Here is a 21,792-nt window from a genome sequence, read left to right as displayed (position 1 = left end):
AAGTTCCGACTGTACGCTCATTGTAAGGCTTACTCACTCAGTAAATTTCAGCCAAAGAATTCCACTGAAGCCTGTGCCATTATCTCCTACACTTTGCATTGAATATCACTGATGAAGAGAAAGAAAACTTGAGAAGAGTCTTCCTTACTTAGTTCCATAGCACATAATAAAGAATGCTTAAATCAAAGGGCTTTGCCCCATTTTTTATTAAATTACGCATACTATTCTTAGCACAAATGTACGATAATTGTATATTCTTGCACCTGACCAGTTGGTACCCTCACCTCCACTGTTTCATGGAAAAGAAAGTCAGACAATTTGTGTGTCCCAGGGCTACTGCATTTGGAAATGGATAGGGCCAACTTCATCTTTGACTAATGTTTCCACTAATAACTCTAAGATTTCTGTTTTCTGAGTTCAAATTCACAAAGACTGGATACACATGAAGTAAATCTCATTTGATATATTTGCACTGAAGTTCTCATATCTGCTCTCTTTCGTAAAAGCTAGAACTAGTATGATTCACATTTCAACAACTGGAAGACCTTCAGGATCGCCTCAGAAACAAAAACCGCTTTTCATTACCTGCCAACCTGGCACACACGATATAAAGGTATCGCAAATATGGAATTTAAAATTTCTATGTAGAAGCACGTCTTTTATTAGAATGTCAGCACATGGTTCAATGTGTAAACTAATACTGCATAATTTTAGGGGTAAATAAAAAATCTCTGAATATACCAGAAATAGGAGATACTTATGAGTGAAATTCAGTAAATTATCACAGAGCATTATTGAAAAGACTGGATGAAATTAAATAAGTAACTTTGTTCAGGCAACTGAACATGAGTGTTAATAAACTCTGTAAATTAAAATGTAAAAACATGATCTTTACTAAATTATTTAAATTTGGTGTGCCGCTGGAAATCAGAGTTGCTTGGCCCTTTCCCCCATGCCATAAAGAGTAAAGACTAATCAAACCAAACCAAACCCACCACAGTCGAGTCGATTCCAACTTATAGCAACCCTACATGAAAATTAAATTTAATTTATTGAATATAGAATTAAATTTTGAAAAAACTACTATTATTATTTGCATAAATCCATTTTCCAATAAAATAGATAACCAAAAACCAAACCAAACCCAGTGCCATCAAGTCGATTCCGACTCACAGTGACCCTATAGGACAGAGTAGAACCGCCCCATAGAGTTTCCAGGGAGCGCCTGGCGGATTCGAACTGCCGACCCTTTGGTTCACAGGCATAGCACTTAGCCACTACGCCCCCAGGGTTTCCAAAATAGATAACATAAACCAAAAATTTTATTTTCTTCTGAGGGATTATGCTGCCAGAGATTATTATCATCCTATCAAAAATAAAATAACAATATGAGTAATAATTTAAAAGACAAATAGTTACTGAGAGATAAATTTAACTCCAGCTAAAAGCCTTTTCTGAATTCATGTCATCATTGATGATTAGAAAATGAGTATCTTGTAACATTATAATAATAAAACAGAACTTGTTCTGATCAAGAAGAAGGTCATTATTAGAGAAGGTGCAATGTTGTTCAGAGATTAAACTTGCAATGTTAAATAAGGATGATTCCTTAGATAGTAAAGCATATGGTTAGCTTTAAAACATTTTTAGTTTTTAATCATCCATTTAATTTTGATGTTGAGACAAGTGGGAAAACATTTTATCATTCAAAATTCAAACAGAACTTTTTCTAGATTATCAAATATTATTACCAAATAACTAATATAAACATTTCAGTCATAGTTTCCCTCACACTTTCTAAAAAGCACTAAATAATTAATCTGTTGCGCTCACCCTATTGCTAGCTCTGCAGCCCAAAGTTCCTGTCCAGTTACCGATAACCATGACCAGACCAAGAAGAGGTGCTTTCCTGTGCTGCTTCCGAAGGTACCTGAGGTACCAAAGGGATGCTGAGCTGCTTCCATGTGCCAGCAACATCAGAGCAGAATTTACTCCATCTGCAGGTTCCCATTTAAGGGCCAGACACTGTGATCTCTGGGAAAGGGTCCTCAGGGAACGCTCTCCACACGTCCTGCCGTTCTCAGCGGTTCTCAGCATACTGGACAGAGTGACTTAACCAACGGGTTAAGGTTTCAGGAAGAAAATTCAAGAGCAACAAACTTATCAAGTAAATGCCTATTTCTTGCAAAGTGGACTCCTTTTGGGGAACCCATAGAAAGCTGTCACCTTTCTAAGTTTTAGGATCAATTTAATGAAAACATTGAATATACATTTTGTAGGTCATATTAATAAAGAAAAAACAAAATTTTCTTACCTATCGAAAGTTATTTTGATAGAATGTCCCGGTTTTGCTTCAATTATCCATTCACAATTTAAGGAATCTTTATAATATCCTGGCCATCCAGGAGGCAAAATAACTCCACTTGAAGCTGTCAGATGTCCACCACATGGTGCTAGAAGAGAAAACGCAGAGTAAGACATGATGTCAATCAGGTCAAATTAAGTATCTGAAGACAGACAGTAATACCTCAATAGAAGCAGGAATTTGCAGGAATTTAAAATGCTTGACTGCTAACCAAAAGGTCCATGGTTTGAACCCACCAGCTGCTCCACTGGAGAAAGATGTGACAGCCTGCTTCTATAAAGATTTCAGCCTTGGAAACCTTATGGGGCAGCTCTACTCTGTCCTATGAGGTTGCTATAAGTTGGAATTGACTCAATAGCAGTGGGTTTGGCTTGGTTTTTGGTTTGAGGTATTTCTAAATCTGCATGATACTATTGGTTAATGTGCTCAGCTACTAGCCAAAAGTTTGGAGGATCGAGGCCACTCAGGGGTCCCTTTGAATAAAGGCCTGGCAATATATTTCTAAAAAATCAATCACTGAAAACCCTAAAGAGCGCAGTTCTGCTCTGACGCACATCCAGTCGCCATGAGTAGGAATTGATTACACAACTGGTGATTTTTAGAACTTGTATCACTTTATTCCAATGAAATGGACATTTTAATTTTTTTTTTTTTTACTGTAGATCAAAAAAATTAAACAATGCTGTATCAGTCAGTGTAGATTAGGTTGTATTGTGGTAACAAATAACTCCAAAATTTTAGCAGCTATGGTAAGAAATACTTATTTCTCACATATACTACATGTCTACTGGCTTTGTCCCACAGCTCCTCTCTTCCAATGAAACCCAACCCATTGCCGTTGAGTTGATTCTGACTCATAGCGACCCTAGAGGATAGAGTAGAACTGCCCCATAGAGTTTCCAAGGAGCGCCTGGAGGATTTGAACTGCTGACCTCTTGGTTAGCAGCCATAGGACCTAACCACTGAGCCACCAGGGTTTCCTCCCTTCCAGTAGCTCAGGTAAATGCAGAAAGATGTGGAAGAGGCAGTAGAAGGCTCTGGGTCAGAGCTGATCACATCACCTCCCCTTCCATTAGCCAGCTGGAGCATGTCACAAGGTTCCGTCCAACCAAAGCGGGACAAGGAGCAAAGCCCTACTTGGTGGAAAGCCATAAATACCTGTTGAACAGCACAAATGATGTCCACCTTTACATAACAAATAACAAAAAAGCAAATATTTGGATGAGGTCTTTAGAATACAAATTCTCCTTTAATTTATTAAAATTTTAAGTTAATTTGACGAATTATCTGATATTGCATTCCTAAAATAATCTATTTGGATTATATATGTTTTTCCTATAGTTTTTATTTTTTAGTATTATTTGCTTTTGATATTTGATTAATACTGGCTTTTGAATATGTTATGTAGGAAGACAGTCCACCTTTTTCATGATCTCTGATAGCTTTTTTTTTTTTTAATTTCTTCATGCATTAGGTGAAAGTTTATAGCTCAAGTTAATTTCTCATTCAAAAATTTATACACATATTGTTTTGTGACCTTGGTTGCAACCCCCACAATGTGACAGCACACTCCTCCTTCCCACCCTGGATTCTCTGTGTCCATTGGTCCAGTTCCTATCCCTTCCTGCCTTCTTATCTTGCTTTTAGACAGGAGCTGCCCATTTGGTCTTGTATATTATATTGAATTAAGAAGCATGCTCCTCGTGTGTGTTATTTTCTGTTTAACAACACTAAAGTTATCTGTAAAGACAGAGAATTGTCCCCCTGAACCTTTAAGGTATCTCCCAAAAACCAAACTTGTTGCTGTCCAGTCAATTCTGACTCATGGATACTCCAAGTGTGTTTTTTCCAATGTTCAATTTTTAATCTTTCCAATCTTTTTTTTTTTTTAATATTTTATTGTGGTTTAGATGAAAACTTACACAGCTAATTAGTTTCCCATTTACCAATTTTTATACAGTCTGTTTCGTGAACACTGGTTACACTTTTCACAATGTGTCAGCATTCTCATTACTTCCATTCTGCTTGTTCTGTTTCCATTGATCTAGCTTGCCTTCCTCTTTGCCTTCTTACCTTTGCTTTTGGGTAAATGTTGACAGTTGACTGTTTAAAGGAGCGTATTACTCACGGGTGATACTGTTTATTTGGCTATTTGGCTGAAAGGTGACCTTCGGGAGTGGCCCCAGCTCCAAGCTCAAAGCACATCTTAGGGCAATAGTCTCGGGGATTCCTCTAGTATCTATCAGTCCAGTAGGTCTGGATTTTTTTTTGAGAATTTAAGTTTTGTTCTACATTTTTCTCCCATTCTATTCAGGGCTTTTATTGTGTCCTGGTCAGAACCGTAAGTAGCGGTAGCCAGGCACCATTGAGTTCTTCTGGTCTCAGGTTAAAGAAGGCCATGGTTCCTGCAGGCTACTAGTCCTGTGGACTAGGTTCTTCTTTGAGTCCTTGGTTTTCTTCATTCTCTTTTCTTCAGACAAGTAGAGACCAGTAGTAGTATCTTGGATGGCCACTCACAATCTTTTAAAACCCCAGGTGCTACTCACCAAATTAGGGTATAGAACTGTAACTTCATGAACTATGATATGCCATTTGACTAAGTTATCCCACAAGACCTAAGGTCCTAAGCCTTTTAACCTAGTAAACCAATCCCAAAAGTTGTTTGGATACTTCAAGGAAGTCTCCGTAACTGTGCCCCCTATGTGCCTTATTTTACATATGGATACGTATGCAGCAGAAACCCTGGTGGCGTAGTGGGCAAGTGCTATGTCTGCTAACCAAGAAGTCGGCAGTTCAAATCCACCAGGCGCTCCTTGGAAACTCTATGGGACAGTTCTACGCTGTCCTATAGGGTCATTATGAGTCAGAATCGACTCGACGGCAGTGGGTTCGGTTTGGTTTTGGTATGTATGCAGCACACACAAACATGTAGGTACATATGCCTACTGGTACAGCTATATTTGCATATGCATGCATTCACATATGCCATACAACACACATATATGCACACACTTCTGCCTATGTCCTTGCAGATATACTTCTGGTTATTATTATCAAATCTTTTCTATCGTAAATTGTTTATTTCTCCACTTTTTATATTTGAGTCAATTTTGGTAATTTAAGTTTTGGTAAAAGATCATCAATTTCCTTTGTAATATCAAGTTTGTTGCCATAGAGTTAGTGATGTATTCTTATACAGTTAAAGTGTTGCCAGTAATAATGGTGTTTGTGACGATGCTGAGCTGCGCTAAAGAACGGGTTAAGGGAGAACAAATAAATATAGAGAAATCTTTCATCCAAAGGCCACACAACTTACGCCCACAAGGTGCTGATTTATAGTGAATTCTATCAGAATAAATAAAACATACCTTTAAAAATTGCTTGGTTATGAACTTTTTACTTTTGCTGTTATGTAAAATTATCCTTTTTTTTGTAATCGTGGTTATTGCTTTTTTATTTTCTTAAATAACTCTCGTTTTCTCCTATTTTGATTTATTTTATCACAATTATATAGAAATTTACTATTTTATTGGTACTACCAAAAACTCACTTTCGAATTTAATTGTTGTTTTTAACATTTGATACGTGTTAATATTATTTTCTAACTTATTTTTGGATCTTTTTCTAACTTTTTAATCTTTGTTATACGTTCCTTTATTTCTTGTCATTTTATTCAACAGCAAGGGCATTTAGATATACATACCCAGTCTTCCTAGTTCAATGGTTCTGCCTTTTCTTATTTTTAATAGAATGTGTTCTTCCCATGCTTTCCAATTATGAATTAAGATTTAAGTTCCTCTTTAATTCAAGGTGTTACTTTGATTTCTATATATCTGTTTGTTCTTATATTTTATTATATTTTTGCTTTTTAATTGGAATATGATCAGTGCATGTGGACTATACTTATTTAATCATTTAAGGCTCACTTTGTGAGCAAATATATAATTGATTTAAAAAATATTCCATGAAAAAGAATAAATACAATTATTCTGTAAAGGATATGAGATCGTTTACAAATCTATTAAGTCAAGTTTGTGTTATTAAATTTTTTATTGCCATTCAATATTTCCTAATAGATTAATTTAATTCTGAAATTCAGATTTTATTTCTTTTCAGCAGAGGGACTGATCCAGGTATCTAGTCAACCATGTTATCAAGTATCTGCCTACCCTCTCTGAAATTCATCTATGCTAAGTAATTGAGTTCCTAGCACAGGTAAACTTTAAAAATATCTTTCTTCCTTAACTATTCCTTTGTGGTAAGCTTTTCCTTGTTAAAGAATTATAGTTGGGTTTTGCATTTTAACTTATTTTGACAGATTCTTCCTAAAAGTAGAAGGATTGTCTGCTCACATTTAATGTAATATTTTCCCTTGTATGTGCCCTTACTGTACTTTTGATTGCCTGCCAATTTAGTGCCTTTTCCACTCCGCCGATTTTGTTTACGTGTGTTCACAGCTTCAGCTTGTAATGCATCTGTCAACAGCCAGTTATGAGGCCAAGTACACAGGTGACAGTAAAAATTGTGGACAGAAGAGAACAGAGACTAGACAGGAGAGTTTGTTTTGAACTTTTTTCTCACGAAATTATTCATGCTTCAAAGTCACCAGTGTTGTGATTGTCTAGAGCAGTGTCTGCAACCATGTTTAATCATGAACTGCTGTTAGTATACAGTCGCTATGAGAATCAACTCAACAGCGCATAACAACGTCGTTGTTGTTAGGTGCCATCAAGTCGATTCCAAGTCATCACAACCCTATGTACAACAGAACGGAACACTGCCGGGTCCTGCGCCATCCTCACAATCATTGTTGTGCTTGAGCCCATGGTTGCAGCCACTGTGTCAATCCAACTCACGGAGGGTCTTCATCTTTTTTGCTGACCCTCTACTATATCAAGCATGATGTCCTTTTCCAGGGACTGGTCCTTCCTGATAACATGTCAAAAATACATGAGATGAAGTCTCGCCATCCTCGCTTCTAAGGAGCATTCTGACTGTACTACTTCCAAGACGGATTTGTTTGTTCTTCTCAAAGTCCATGATATATTCAATATTTTTGCCAACACCATAATTCAAAGACATCAATTCTTCAGTTTTCCTAATTCCTTGTCCAGCTTTCACATGGATATGAGGCAATTGCAAATACCATGGCTTGGGTTAGGCACACCTTAGTCCCCCCCAAAGTGACATCTTTTTTTCTTAACACTTTAAAGAGATCTTTTGCAGTGGATTTGCCTGATGCAATACATGGTTTGATTTCTTGACTGCTGCTTCCATGGGTGTTGGTTGTGGATCCAAGCAAAATGAAATCCTTGACAACTTCAATCTTTTCTCTGTTTATCACGGTGTTGTTTTCTTTATGTTGAGGTGTAATCCATATGGAGGACTGTAGTGTTTGATCTTCACCAGTAAGTACTTCAAGTTCTCTTCACTTTCAGCAAGCAACGTTGTGTCATCTGCATAACACAGGTTTTTACTGAGTCTTCCTCCAATCCTGTTGCTGTGTTCTTCTTCATATAGTCTAACTTCTCGTATTATTTGCTCAGTATACAGATTGAATAAGTACAATTAAGGATACAATCCTGACACACGCCTTTGCCACCTTCAAACCATGCAATATCCCCTTGTTCTGTTGGAATGACCGCCTGTTGGTCTATGCACAGATTCCTCATAAGCACATTTAAGTGTTCTGGAATTCCCATTCTTTGCAGTGTTATCCATAATCTGTTATGCTCCATGGAAACCATGGTGGCATAGCGATTAAGAGCTATGGCTGCTAACCAAAAGGCTAGCAGTTCAAATTCACCAGGTGCTCCTTGGAAACTCCATGGGGCAGTTTACTCTGTCCTATATGGTCACTAAGAATCAACTCAATGGCCAGAAGAAGAAGACACATTCGAATGCCTTTGCATAGTCAATAAAACACAAGTAAACATTTTTCTGGTATTCTCTCCTTTCAGCCATGATCCATCTGACGTCAGCAATGATATCCCTCATTCCATGTCCTCTTCTGAATCTGGTTTGAATTTCAGCAGTCCTCAGTTGATCTACTGCTGCAACCATTTTTGAATTATCTTCAGCAAAATTTTACTTGCATGTGATATTAATGGTATTGTATAATAATTTCCACATTCTGTTGGATCACCTTTCTTTGGAATGGGCACAAATATGTATCTCTTCCAGTCAGTTGGCCAGATAGCTCTCTTCCAAATTTCTTGGCATAGATGAGCTCACATTTCAAACACAGCTTCCATTTATTGAAACACTTCAATTGTTTGCAGCTGTTTATTCCTATTTTCAGTCATGCCACATCAGCAAATGAAGGTCCTGAAGGCTTTACTCTACATTATTAAGGTCAATTCCACTTGGAGGAGGCAACTCTTCCTCAGTTTTATTTTGAGTTCCTTCCAACCAGAGGGGCTCATCTTGTAGCATTATATCAGTGTTACACTGCTATTCATAAGGTTTTCACTGGCCAGTTTTTTCAGAAGTAAATAGCCTGGTCCTTCTTCCCAGCGTGTCTTAGTTTGGAAGTTCCACTGAAACCTGTCCACCAAAGGTGACCTTGGTGATTATTTGAAATACCAGTGGCATAGCTTCCAGCATCACAGCAACACGCAAGCCACCAAAGTATGACAAACTTACAGACGAGTGGTGGAACAACAATGTTAGTATCATATATTTGAGCATCCATATATGTCTATTTATTTATTTGTAAATGATAAAAAATCTGTTAATTTATTAACATTTTATAAAATGTAAAACATAAAAATATAAATGAAAAATTTTTGATAATAATTATAAAAATTCTACTATTATTTTCTTGTCCTTCAGTCTAACAGTATTATATACCCTGGTGATGCTCACTGTCCACTGAATTATTCTAACAATTTACAAAAGAATGTAAAATAGAACATCTTTCAGTAATTTTAACACTTGCAGCCAATGCTATGAATACTACCTGCTTAAGTTCCCCCTCAAAAAAATAATGGTAAATAGGTTCGGAGGTAGGGGTGGGGGCAGGTTGATGTAGGGTAGCATAACCCAACTCCTTCATCCCACTGATTAGATATTTAGGAGTTTAGTTCATCTACATTCAGATTGTGGCTCTGATTAGACTTGCCATAAAGTTTGAAAGGATCACAGGCTTGGTAATGACATGTGAGGTCATTCTGTAGAGGATAGTAATCTTATACAGTATACTATGCTATGTTTGACATATTTTTCTATTTACTTATGAAAGAAACACACATTAAATCAAGAAAATAAAAATAAAGAAGAGTAGAAAAAGAGTTCATAACCACAGTTAACATTTTGGTATGTACCTTTTTCAGTTTTTTTTTTAAGTTATTATAATGAGATGCAGATATATTTGTATGTTCAAAATGCAGTATTACTACACAAGTGGTGTTCTCCTTAATAACGTAGCACGAGCATCTTTCATGTTATAAACTTTCTTAATGATGTATGTTATCCTAGTGTATGAACACATCAAAATTCATTTAAACAATCTCTATTGTTGGAAGTTTAGTTTTTTCCAGTCCTTCACTGTTATAAATAGTGCTACAAACAACATCCTTAAACAAATATTTTCTCATAGTTGCCTGTGTGTTTCCTGATGATATTGATACAGACATACAATTCATAACTCGAAAAGCAAGAAAAAAAGAGTAAGACCCTTAATATAAATTTATATCAAGATGATGTGGTTTTTCACCCTAATAGCATGGCTGGAAAATGCCAGCTCCCCCACAACCTTGCCAATATTACAGCATATTAGTATTTTTAAATCTTTGCCAATCTAATCCACAAGAATGGCATTTTATTTTTCCTTTTAAATTTTTAAATCTTTGCCAATCTAATCCACAAGAATGGCATTTTATTTTTCCTTTTAAATTTGCATGTCTTTGTTATTTACCAAAGATGTGCTGTTGTTGTTGTTGTTGTTGTTTTGACTGACTGAATGCATGGACTAGTCTGATAAGCGAGATGTGAGCACATATTTCAAGTAAAGGTTTTTAAAATGAGTCTTAATTAAAGGTAATATCTTTCTCCTTTAGAAAATTTCGTCCAGTTTTATAACACAGGCAACCATTAACAAACAGAAATGAAAAGAAGAATATTAGGCAGTATTTAAGTCAGGTATGGAAGAGTGGGGAAACCCTGGTGGGGCAGTGGTTAAGTGCTATGGCAGCTAACCAAAAGATCAGCAGTGTGAATCTACCAGGTGCTCCTTGGAAACTCTGTGGGGCGTTCTACTGTATCCTGTAGGGTCGCTATGAGTCAGAATGACTCGACGGCAATGGTTTTTTTTGGTTTATGGAAGAGTGGAGTCCTGATGGCACAGTGGTTAAGAGCTATGGCTGCTAACCACAAGGTCAGCGGTGGGAATCCACTAGTTGCTCCTTGGAAACCTTATGGGGGCAGTTCTATTCTGTCCTATAGCGTTGCTCTGAGTCGGAATCCACCCGACAGCAATGGTTTGTGCGTGTGTGTGCGCGTGCGTGCGTGTGTGTGTGTGGGCTAAGAGTAACAAAACAACTACCTAAAAATTTCATTTCTTGTTTGTTTTTAAGTTAGAAGTTCCATTTTAAAGAAAAATGCTCTGCCCGGTGATGCCAGACACACACCTTCGCACCGGGGAACGGTGGCACTCCATACGACATTTCCATCCTGCAGGGTGCAGGTGATGGACTCCGACCCTTGGGTTTTGACAAAGCCGTCATCACAGTGGAAGGAAACCGAACTCCCAAGGAGAAACCTATCACCAAAACGCCGTCCATTTATAGGGATACCGGGATCGTGGCACTCATTCTGACCAAATGCTGAAAAGAAAGAGCACGAATGTATAATTAGGGTAAAAACACTTGAATATTATGTGTATTGAAAAATGAAGGAAAAAATACGAAGCGATTCGTGCCCTCAATGTCAGTTACATTATTCATAGTTAGATAAGTTAAAACATTAAATAAAAGGATCAGCAGCTACTGAGAATTTGAAAGTGAAAGAGGGAGAAAACACAGAGGGATAAATAGATATAATTACTATTCATATAGCACTTTACACTTTGAAAAGCACTTTTCTTATGAACTAAGAAAAAATGAGAAGCAATACAACAGGCAGAGAGAGTATAGGTTTAGATATGTCTGGTTACAATACTGGCCCTTGTGCTTTTTATCTGACTTTGGGCAGATTAATGATCTGAACATAGCTATCTTTATTTACAAAATGAGAGCTATCAAGTGTATATCCCAGAGTTGCTGTAGCATTCGATGGAACAATTACTGTTAGATTCTAAGCACAGTGCCTAAAAGAAGTAAGCGATCAAATGATAACTTACTGTTACTCATATTAACACTTTTATTATTTCATTTTATTCCCTCAACCATACATTTAAGTAAATGTTCATATTCTGTCAATTCTTTAAGTGAGAAACCTGCAGCAAAGAGAAGTTAGGTGTCTTATCAAAATCCACTAAGTATATACAAATGCTGGGATTTGATTCCATTACTCCTAACTTTAAATGACTCAATACTTTATACTATAGTATCTTGTAGTAGGAAAGCAGGAAAGAAAGAAGGAAGGCAGGAAGGAAGGAAGGTAGGAAGGTAAGAAAGAAGGCAGGAAGCAAGGAAGAGAGAAGAAAGGAGAGAGATCCAGTCCGTTACTACAGGTGTGACCACCAAATAGGTGATTTTTTTTTTTTTTTTAGGTTATAGCAATGATGTTATATAATTCTCCTACCATCATTATTCTTATAATCACTATAAAACATCTGAAATACCAACCCTGTATTAGTAAATAAGGTGGGAACATGAAGGTGGCGTTCATGTAGGAGCACTTACTTGTGTAAGTGATGTTGAACCCCCTGCCAGTAGTAGAGTGATCAGACTGAAATTCCAAGCGGACTATGTGCCCACTGCTGGCCAGCTGGGAAGGCACTTCATTGCCAGAAAAAGTACCAAGAACTGTTATATCAGAAATCCCGTCGTCTTTGACTGCAAGGAAGTCAAACTGAGGTTCCACATCAAAATCATTAAAAATGAGGTGAATTCTGCTTCCAGGCTCAGATATAATCAACCAAACACAGTTCATGTTGTTACCATATTCCTCTGGATAATTTGGTGAGAGAATAATCCCTGACGGTGCAGTAAAGTTGAAGAAACATGAAACTGTGAAGACACAAATAGATTTTCAAATAATTTTACACAAATCCAAAGCATTGGCACCATGAAACTGACGGCTAAGAACTTAGGAAAGAAATCCATGTCTGCAGATGACAATCATTATGCAACTACTTCTAAACTAGTAATTCAGGATCGTTAAATTGACTTTTTCCTTAAATTGTAAATAGAGTATTTCACAGAGCTTATATGTAATCAGTTACAGGCTTAATTAAAAATGAGCCTATCAGATGGACTGAAATGTTATAATTTCTAGTTATAAATGTTCTGCCTTCAGATGAACAAATACTAATATGAAAATATATATGTGTATCATAGAAATAATTTCCAGAAAATCATATTCTTTCCATTCAGGCTTCTGCCTTTTCATTTTTATTGTTATATTTTATATTTACCTTTAAAGTTAATCTTTTTAAAGTTTCTTAAAATTTTTATTAGTTACTGGGTAAAGATTAATAAGATAATAACTTCGAAAACTGTACCATGTTCTAGTTGGTCAATGGAAAAATCCCTTGAAAAATTACTTTTAAGATTGTGTACTTAAAGATATATAAACCAATAAAACCAAACCCATTGCCGTTGAGTCAATTCTGACTCATGGCTACCCTATAAGATAGAGTAGAGCTGCTCCATAGGGTTTCCAAGGAGTGCCTGGTGGATTCAAACTGCCAACCTTTTGGTTAGCAGCCATAACTCTTAACCACTATGCCACCAGGCTTTCTAAAGATATGCAGATAGATATAGGTATAGATAAAGATATAAAGACATAGATATAAAAGTTTTCCTTTTTGGAGACAGTAACTGTTGGACTTATGGTATGATTTTGCTTCTAATTCTACAAGATTTCATAATATGTCTTCTGTTACTGTTATACTTAACTATTAGAAAAAAAGTTTCCTTTTAAATTGTAAGTATTTTTCTACTTGCTAAAACACTATACTTACGAGCACCAGGCAATTATTCCATTGAATTCCAAACCGATACTACCACCCACGTTCCACACTAGGGAACAACTTGTGTTTGAGTGGTATACAACGTTACTGAGTTATAAAATAGTCCACTGATGTATTGATGTCCAATATAGTGTGTCATCAAAAGCTATTGATGGAAGCACTGGTGTGTTTTATGTTCTTTCTAGTAAAAAGCTCTCACTATATTTTACTTAACAGACATAATATAGTCATTAATTAGTTTTAATTAAGTGAAGAAATTAGGGAAGTACGTGTTTGAAAATATCCTTGTATGTGTCTGGTAAATGAAGCAGGGCTAAGCTATTTTGAGAGCGGTCCTCCCTCATTGCCCGCTTTGCTTCTTTCTTCTTCTTTCCCCTTGCAAGGCAGTTGCCAGAGAGAATGAGGACCCAGTCAAGGCGCTGTACTCACATACACAACTGGGCTTGTTGCCAGACCACTGATTGTTCTGCTGACAGGTGATAACTCTCTCCCCCACCAGCTCGAACGCAGCCTGGCACTCAAACGTCAGGACATCTCCGTGGAGAAAACTACTGCCCGTCCGTTTCCCATAGGCAGGAATTCCGGGGTCTCCACATCCTCCCTTTTCGATTTCTGAAAATGGCAAACACAAATTAAGCATTAAAAAAAAAATACATAATAGACATTTTTGACTTCACAATTTAGAAGATGAACAGATAGTTTATTTCTGCCGATATAAACATTATTTCATAAATACTTTCAAAAGGATACCCAATTCCTCATACATTTCATTACAATAAGCCAGGAGAACAGCATAACTTAAAACACGAGAGAAAGGTATTTAATTTATTGTTTTTAGAGATACAAAATGGCTATACATCTGTGTATTGACACTGCAAACATTACAATTTATAGATACTTCCTCTTGGTCCATTTTCTGCCTGTTATCTCCAATTGGTACTACCAAAATGTAAATATCAATTTTATTTTATTCTATGTATTTTTAAAAATGAAACAAAGTCTAATAAAATTGCTCATCCCCTACTGAATATTTAAATCAACATATCCATTTGACTGTTCTTTCTCTTAAGTTAATATTAAAACTAATTTATGAAACAATATATATATATATATATGGTCTTCAGATGAAAACAAAATATGCAGAATCAAACCTCTTTTCTTTAAAATACAATTGTAATGAAATATGGATACAAATGAGCCTAAGCTATAAATCTATTTTAACCTTTGATGTTAACTATGCAATAATTTATTCACTGAAACAAGCTGTTTATTCATTTAATCATTCAAAAGCTATTTACTGAAGTTCAACTATGTGTCAGGCACAGCTTAGGTGCCAGAGTTGTAGGGTACCAAAAAGGATAACATTGTCAGGACAGACTAGCAGGGTCGGTGGTCTGGGGACCATGGTTTCAGGGGACATCTAGGGCAACTGTTATAACAGAGTTTATTAAGAAAACTTTCTGCATCCTACTTTGGTGAGTGGCTCTCTAGTGGCCATCTAAGATGCATCAATCGGTCCCAACCCACCTGGAGCAAAGGAGTGTGAAGAACACCCAAGGCACAAGGAAAATAGGAGCCCAAGAGACAGAAAGGGCCACATAAGACAGAGACTCCATGAGCCTGAGACAAGAAGAACTAGATGGTGCCTGGCTACCACCAGTGACTGCCCTGGAAAGAACACAACAGAGAGCCCCTGATGGAGCAGGAGAAAAGTGGGGTGCAGAACTCAAATTCTAGTAAAAAGACCAGACTTCATGGTCTGACTGAGAGTAGAGGAATCAAGAAGACATGGCCCCTGCACTCTCTGTTAGCCCAGAACTAAAACCATTCCTGAAGCCAACCCTTCAGACAAAGATTAGACTGGACTATAAGACATAAAATGATACTCATAGAGTGTGCTTCTTAGGTCAAGTAGATACATGAGACTAAATGGGCAGCTTCTGTTTGAAGGTAAGATGAAGAGGCAAAAAGGGACAGGAGCTGGTTGAATGGACATGGGAAATCTGGAGTGAAAAGGAGGAGTGTGCTGTCACATTATAGGGAGAGCAATTACGGTCATGTTTTCTAACAATGTGTGTATAAATTTTTGTACAAGGAACTAACCTGAGCTGTAAACTTTCACTTAAAGCACACACACAAAAAAAAATTTGCCATCAAGTCAATTCTAACTCATAACCACCCTATAGGATAGAGTAGAACTGCTCCCATAGTGTTTTGAAGGAAACACTGGTGAATTCAAACTGCTGAACAAATGCTTAACCACTACACCCCCAGGGCTCCAGAATGGAGCTGAAATTGCTTCTGGAAAAGAATCTTGGCTTTGCCCTCAGGGATTCCTTGAGTCACCTCTCAGATTTTGAATGATCACCTATTCAGGCATGTATCCTTGTCAGACATCTTTATAAGGTACTGTTATTTTATCTAAGCATATGACTCTGCCCTAAACTGACAACACAGTGTATCCACATGGCAAGTATTAATCCGGAAGTGTAATATAGAATTCACAACTATTTGGTAAGTATTGAGAGTTTAATTAAAACAAAAAATGTTTACGCAAAGCTGCGTGAAACATATGCCTGTTAGGTCAATTTACACTTCTTGAAAGTATAAAGATTTCTTCTGTCAAGATTGAACCATTTTTATATTTTCTAACTATTGTTCAACTGACTTAAACTCCAGAAATACGTCACTCACATATATTGAAAATTGTTAAAAGGAAGACTGTTTCTCCTTCCTGTGGCTAATTTTTTCCTAAAAATACTGTTGAAAATATCCTCTTACATGTTAATGAAATACTATTTTATGAAGCCCAAAGGGAAGAATTACTCTCTGATTTTGGTAGAATGTAATTCCTTAAAAACTATTTTTATCCTAGCAATTTTATGACTATGAGTGGATCTAAGGACATTAAAAAAGAAAAGATGGCAAGGTTGAATAATTGAAGGTCTTCCTGGGGTTGAGAATTATTGAAGTCAGGATACTATAAAGGGTAATATGATCAGAAGTGAGGATGGAAATTGAGCTTTTGGAAACCTCAAAGTTAATGGTCATGATTGTTGTCAATGCTGATAATGAAACACTGCCAAGTCCTGTGCCATCCTCAAAATCATTGCTCATTTTGAGCCCATTGTTGCAGCCACTGTGTCAATCCATCTCAATGAGAGTGTTCCTCTTTTTCTCTGACAGTCTACTCTACCTAGTATGATGTCCTTCTCCAGGGACTGGTTCCTCTTGATAACATGTCCAAAGTACACGAAATGAAGTCTCACCATTCTTCCTTCTAAGGAACATTCTGGCTATACTTATTCAAACACAGATTTGTTCATTCTTCTGGTGGTCCATGGTATATTGTCGACACCATAATTAAAACGCATCAATTTTTCTTAAGTCTTCCTTGTTCATTGTCCAGCTTTCACTTGTATATGAGGTGATTGAAAATGCCATGGCTTAGGTCAAGTGCACCTTAGTCTTCAAAGTGAACATATTTGCGTTTTAACAATTCAAAAAGATCTTTTACAGCAGATTTTCACTTCTATATGAGGTGATTGAAAATGCCATGGCTTAGGTCAAGTGCACCTTAGTCTTCAAAGTGAACATATTTGCTTTTTAACAATTCAAAAAGATCTTTTGCAGCAGATTTGCCCAAGACAATATGTTTTTTTGATTTCTTGACTGCTGCTTCCATGGGTGTTGATTGTGGAGCCAAGTAAAACGAAATCTTTTACAAGTTCAGTCTTTTCTCTGTCTATCATGATGTTGCTCATTGGCCCAGTTGTGAGAATTTTGTTTTCTTTATGTTGTGGTGTAATCCATACTGAAGGCTACTCTCTTTGGTCTTCATCAGTAAGTGTTTTAAGCCCTCTTTGCTTTAAGAAAGCAAAGTTGTGTCATCTGCACATTGCAGGTTGTTAATGAGTCTTCCTCCTATCCTGATGTTGTGTTCTTATTCCAATAGTACAGCTTCTTGGATTATTTGCTCAGCATACACATTGAATAAGTATGGTTAAAGATATGGTAATGATAAGGTCTTCTATATGACCATGTAGTGAATGATCAAGTTAAGGTGCAGGTTACAGGCAAGTTTTAGTATCTTATACTCCTTTCTGCTTGGCATAGGGTCTATACTTGACCATTTTTAACTTTTTCATCTTTAAGGAGAAATATTTTCCTAGACCAGCTATTTGCTATAGAAAAGAGTGGGAGTAGGGGATGGTGAATAAATTAGACTAATAAGGAGACTCATTTGTGATCTATGGTTGTTCTGGATTGAATTATGTCCCTCCATAATAAGTGTTGTAAATCCTAACATGTATGCCTGTAGTTATAATCCCATTTGGGAATGCTTGTCTTTGTTATGTTTATGAGGCATGATTAGTGTATGTAGGGTGCATCTTGAGACAATCTCTTTTGAAATATCAAAGAGATTAAATAAGCAAGCAAAGCAGAGACCAGAAGAGACATGCCAAGCCAGATGAAGATCGCCCAGGAGCAGAAACTCAGAAAAGTCAAGAACTTTTTCCAGAGCTTTTTTAGAACTTAATCTCTCAAAATAATTGATTTCCTTTCATCATCTTTAGAAAACTAGATTATTGCACATGGATAGCAATCAACTGATCTTTTCCTTTGGGGAAAACTTTCTAAGAATTTCTCCACTGGGGAGAGTCATGAGATGGAGCCTTGGCATGTGCTTCCAGCATTATGAAAACTGTATGGACGCAGTATAATCAGGGTACTTTGAAAGAAGCGAAGCCTCTTGTGACTAATTCCTTTCCTGCTGTGATCAATAACACAACCCTGGAAAATAGCAAATTTCTATTCCATTGGCTTATACTTGTTAAAATTATGTGTTATCATGCTTAAATATGGGATTCAGGGAAAATTCCATTGTTTGCATATAACACTGTATTTGCTTTTCACTCCCCTGTACCTTGTTTGTCTAAAACAAAAATGAGATTTTTTTTAAGGTAAAGTCAGACCTAAGATGGGTCAGGAATTATGTATGCTCTCTTTTTCTTTCCCCTTTGTGGCTTCACTGAGAAATACGGAATCTAGATATTCCTAGATATATGTAACCACATTAATGAGCTGTTTCCCCTACTCATCCTTCTTGTCTCATAGAGACTGTGAGAGTACTAGTTTTCTAACACCATCCTAGCAGTGTCCAAATTATTTATAAGTGCTGTTGAAATTCAGAATTTTTTTCTGTAGTGCTGCCCAGCAGTACTAGAAAGCTAAGTGACTGGGCCTCAGAGAACACTTATCATGAAAAGTACAGTTTTACTCAAGATGTGATCAGCTACAATAGTAGGGACACATCTACTTTTCCAAACTCCCTGATTTCCCTGCTAGTCTAGAAAACTGATTTGGGATTAAAAAGGTCTCATTTGGAGTTGCAAATTCAGCACTAATGTTGTTATGTGTCTCAGCTAAAGAGATCTGACCTTGCATAACCTTCAATGTAATGGAACATTGCTTCCAGCGATCCTACCACTATCAACCATCGCAAGAAAAATATGCATCCAAATTACTGAACACATTTAGTGAATTTCCACTGGTAACCAAATACATATGATTCCGCGCATAAATGTCAAAATAGACTAGGGAACTAGAAGTAATAAGAAGTCACTTTAGAGGACACATTCTTTTCTTTTTCAATCTTTTAGAATTTTTTCAACATGCATTCAAAGACATAGAAAGTCAATAGAGGAGTCAAATTAACAATGAAAAGTACCTCAGAATAAGTGAAAATCTTGTATAATGCTATCGTATTTTCCAGAATTAATTAGTACCAATTCAATTATAGGCAAATAAACTTACTATAATTTTATTTATATTATACTCAACTTGACAAACATTTAGATTTATTTATTTATTTGCTTGTTGCAGTTGTTTGATTCGAGGAAGTATATATGACACTCTAATGATAAACTTCACCCAGGTCAAGGCTACATAATGATGGAGGCTAGGCTGTTCCATAAGCCCTGAACTCAGCAGGGTCCTCCACTACCTGCCTAGTGAGTGAAGTATTTCAGTGTGCTAAGTGGTAATCTTCACAGAACAGTTCCATTAGGTGTACAGTCTGTACTAACCAGATGCTCCTGGTTTATTGTCAAATTCGTGTTTGCTGTAAACTTTAAAAATATAACCTCGCTGCATTCTAATTTCTGAAAGGAATACATGAAAATGAAGGATGAAGGTTACTGCTTACCAGATGAGCCTGAGTCATCAAAAAGAAATAAAATGTATTTATTTCTTCAGAATTTCCATTTTCAAGGAATAAAAAGATACACATTTATATATATATATACACACACACATATATCTTATTTTTGACAAAGCTCGAAAAAAATTTGGATGTGTCTGTGGATTTTGGGAGGAGGATGTTTAAGTAATGCTCAACCAACAAGAAAATTCAGATAACTGGAATATTTCATTTCTAGTCAATTCTTTTAAAGCAATCACAACCTGTTTTCTCAATTGGAGCAAAAACGTAAATAGGAGGAAAAATGTAGCAATGATTCAGATTAGCTTATTCACCTACAAGTTCCTAGGAAATAGCATATGGTCTCATTCATATTAAATACCTAACACCTTGAACCAAAAAACAAAAACAAACAAACCCATTGCTGTCCAGTCGATTCTGACTCATAGTGACTGTACAGTACAGAGGAGACCTGCCCCATAGGGTTTCTAAGGCTGTAAATCTTTATGGAAGCAGACTGTCACAACCTTCTCCCACGGGGTGGCTTGTAGGTTTGAACCATGGACCTTCCGGTTAGCAGCTGAGCACTTTAACCGCTGTTATTGCATATCCAGAAAATGCTCTGCTGCTATTCATAAGGCTTTCACTGGCTAATTTTTTTCAGATGTAGATTGAGAAGGTCCTTCTTAGTCCATCTTAGTCTGGAAGCTCAGCTGAAACCTTTCTATCTAGGGTGACTGTTACAGATTGAATTGTGTCCCCCAAAATATCTGTCAACTTGGCTTGGCCATGATTCCCAATATTATGTGACTGTCCATCATTTGGTCATCTGATGTGATTTTCCTATGTGTTGTAAATCTTATCTCTATGATGTTAATGAGGTGGGATTAGTGGCAATTATCCTAATAGAGCAGAAATCAATCTGTAAAATTAGGTTGTGTCTTCAGCCAATCTTGTCTGAGATATAAAAGAGAAAAGTGAGCAGAGAGACAAGGAGCCCTCATACCACCAAGAAAGCAACACCAGAAGCAGAGCACATCCTTTGGACCCAAGGCTCCTGTGTGTAGAGGCCCCTAGACCAGGGGAAGATTAATATGATATGGACCTTCCTCCAGAGCAGACAGAGAGAGAAAGCCTTTCCCTGGAGCAGACACTCTGAATTCAGACGTCTAGCCTACTAGACTGTGAGAGAATAAACTTCTGTTTGTTGAAGTCATCCACTTGTTGTATTTCTGTTACAGCAGCACTAGATAACTAAGACAGTGACCCTGCTGGTATTTGAAAACCGTTGTCGTAGCATCCAGCGTCAAAGTAACACACAAGCCACCACATTAGAACAAACTGACAGACGCATGAAGTAAAATTTTGCTGAAGATCATTCAAAAGCAGTTGCAGCCATACATCAACAGGGAACTGCCAGAATTTCAAGCCAGATTCAGAAATGGACATGGAACAAAAGGAGTATCGTTGCTGATGTCAGATGGATCCCGGCTGAAAGCAGCGAATACCAGAAAGACATTTACTTGTGTTTTATTGACTATAAATAGGCTTTGACTGTGTAGATCATAAAAAATTATGGATCACATTGCGAAGAATGGGGATTCCAGAACACTTAACTGTGCTCATGGGGAACCTATACATAGATCAAGAGGCAGTCATTCAAACAGAACAAGGGGATACTGCATGGTTTAAAGTCAGGAAAGGTGTGTGTGTGTCAGGGTTGCATCCTTTCACCATAGTTACTCATTCTGTATGCTGGGCAAATAATCCCAGAAGCTGGACTATATGAAGAAGAACGGGGCATCAGGATTGAAGGAAGGGTCATTAACAACCTGTTTTATGCAGATGACACAATCTTGCCTTCTGAAAGAGGACTTGAAACACTTACTGATAAAGATCAAAAACTATAGCCTTCAGTATGGATTGCACCTCAACATAAAAAAAACAAAAATCCTCACAACTGGACCAATAAGCAACATCATGATAAATGGAGAAAAGATTGAAGTTGTGCGGGATTTCATTTTACTTGGCTCCACAATCAACAGCCATGAAAGCAGCAGTGAAGAAATCAAAAGACATATTGCATTG

At 36.9% G+C, this 21,792-nt stretch overlaps 1 protein-coding gene across 1 annotated transcript in view; it reads right to left on the bottom strand.

The window, feature by feature from the left end:
* The window catches only part of CSMD1 (CUB and Sushi multiple domains 1), a 1,768,974-nt gene that overhangs the window by 430,237 nt on the left and 1,316,945 nt on the right, over positions 1 to 21,792 (bottom strand). The window contains exons 14-17 of the mRNA XM_064294928.1: positions 13,932 to 14,114; positions 12,211 to 12,537; positions 10,996 to 11,190; positions 2,315 to 2,453 (exon numbers count right to left, since the gene is read on the bottom strand). Of these exons, the coding sequence (XP_064150998.1) occupies positions 2,315 to 2,453; positions 10,996 to 11,190; positions 12,211 to 12,537; positions 13,932 to 14,114 (844 nt within the window). The remainder of the gene's footprint in view (positions 1 to 2,314; positions 2,454 to 10,995; positions 11,191 to 12,210; positions 12,538 to 13,931; positions 14,115 to 21,792) is intronic.

This window comes from Loxodonta africana, chromosome 12, assembly GCF_030014295.1.
Source record: "Loxodonta africana isolate mLoxAfr1 chromosome 12, mLoxAfr1.hap2, whole genome shotgun sequence".
In the NCBI taxonomy this organism is placed as follows: domain Eukaryota; kingdom Metazoa; phylum Chordata; class Mammalia; order Proboscidea; family Elephantidae; genus Loxodonta; species Loxodonta africana.
This window is presented reverse-complemented; position numbering and strand designations above follow the sequence as displayed.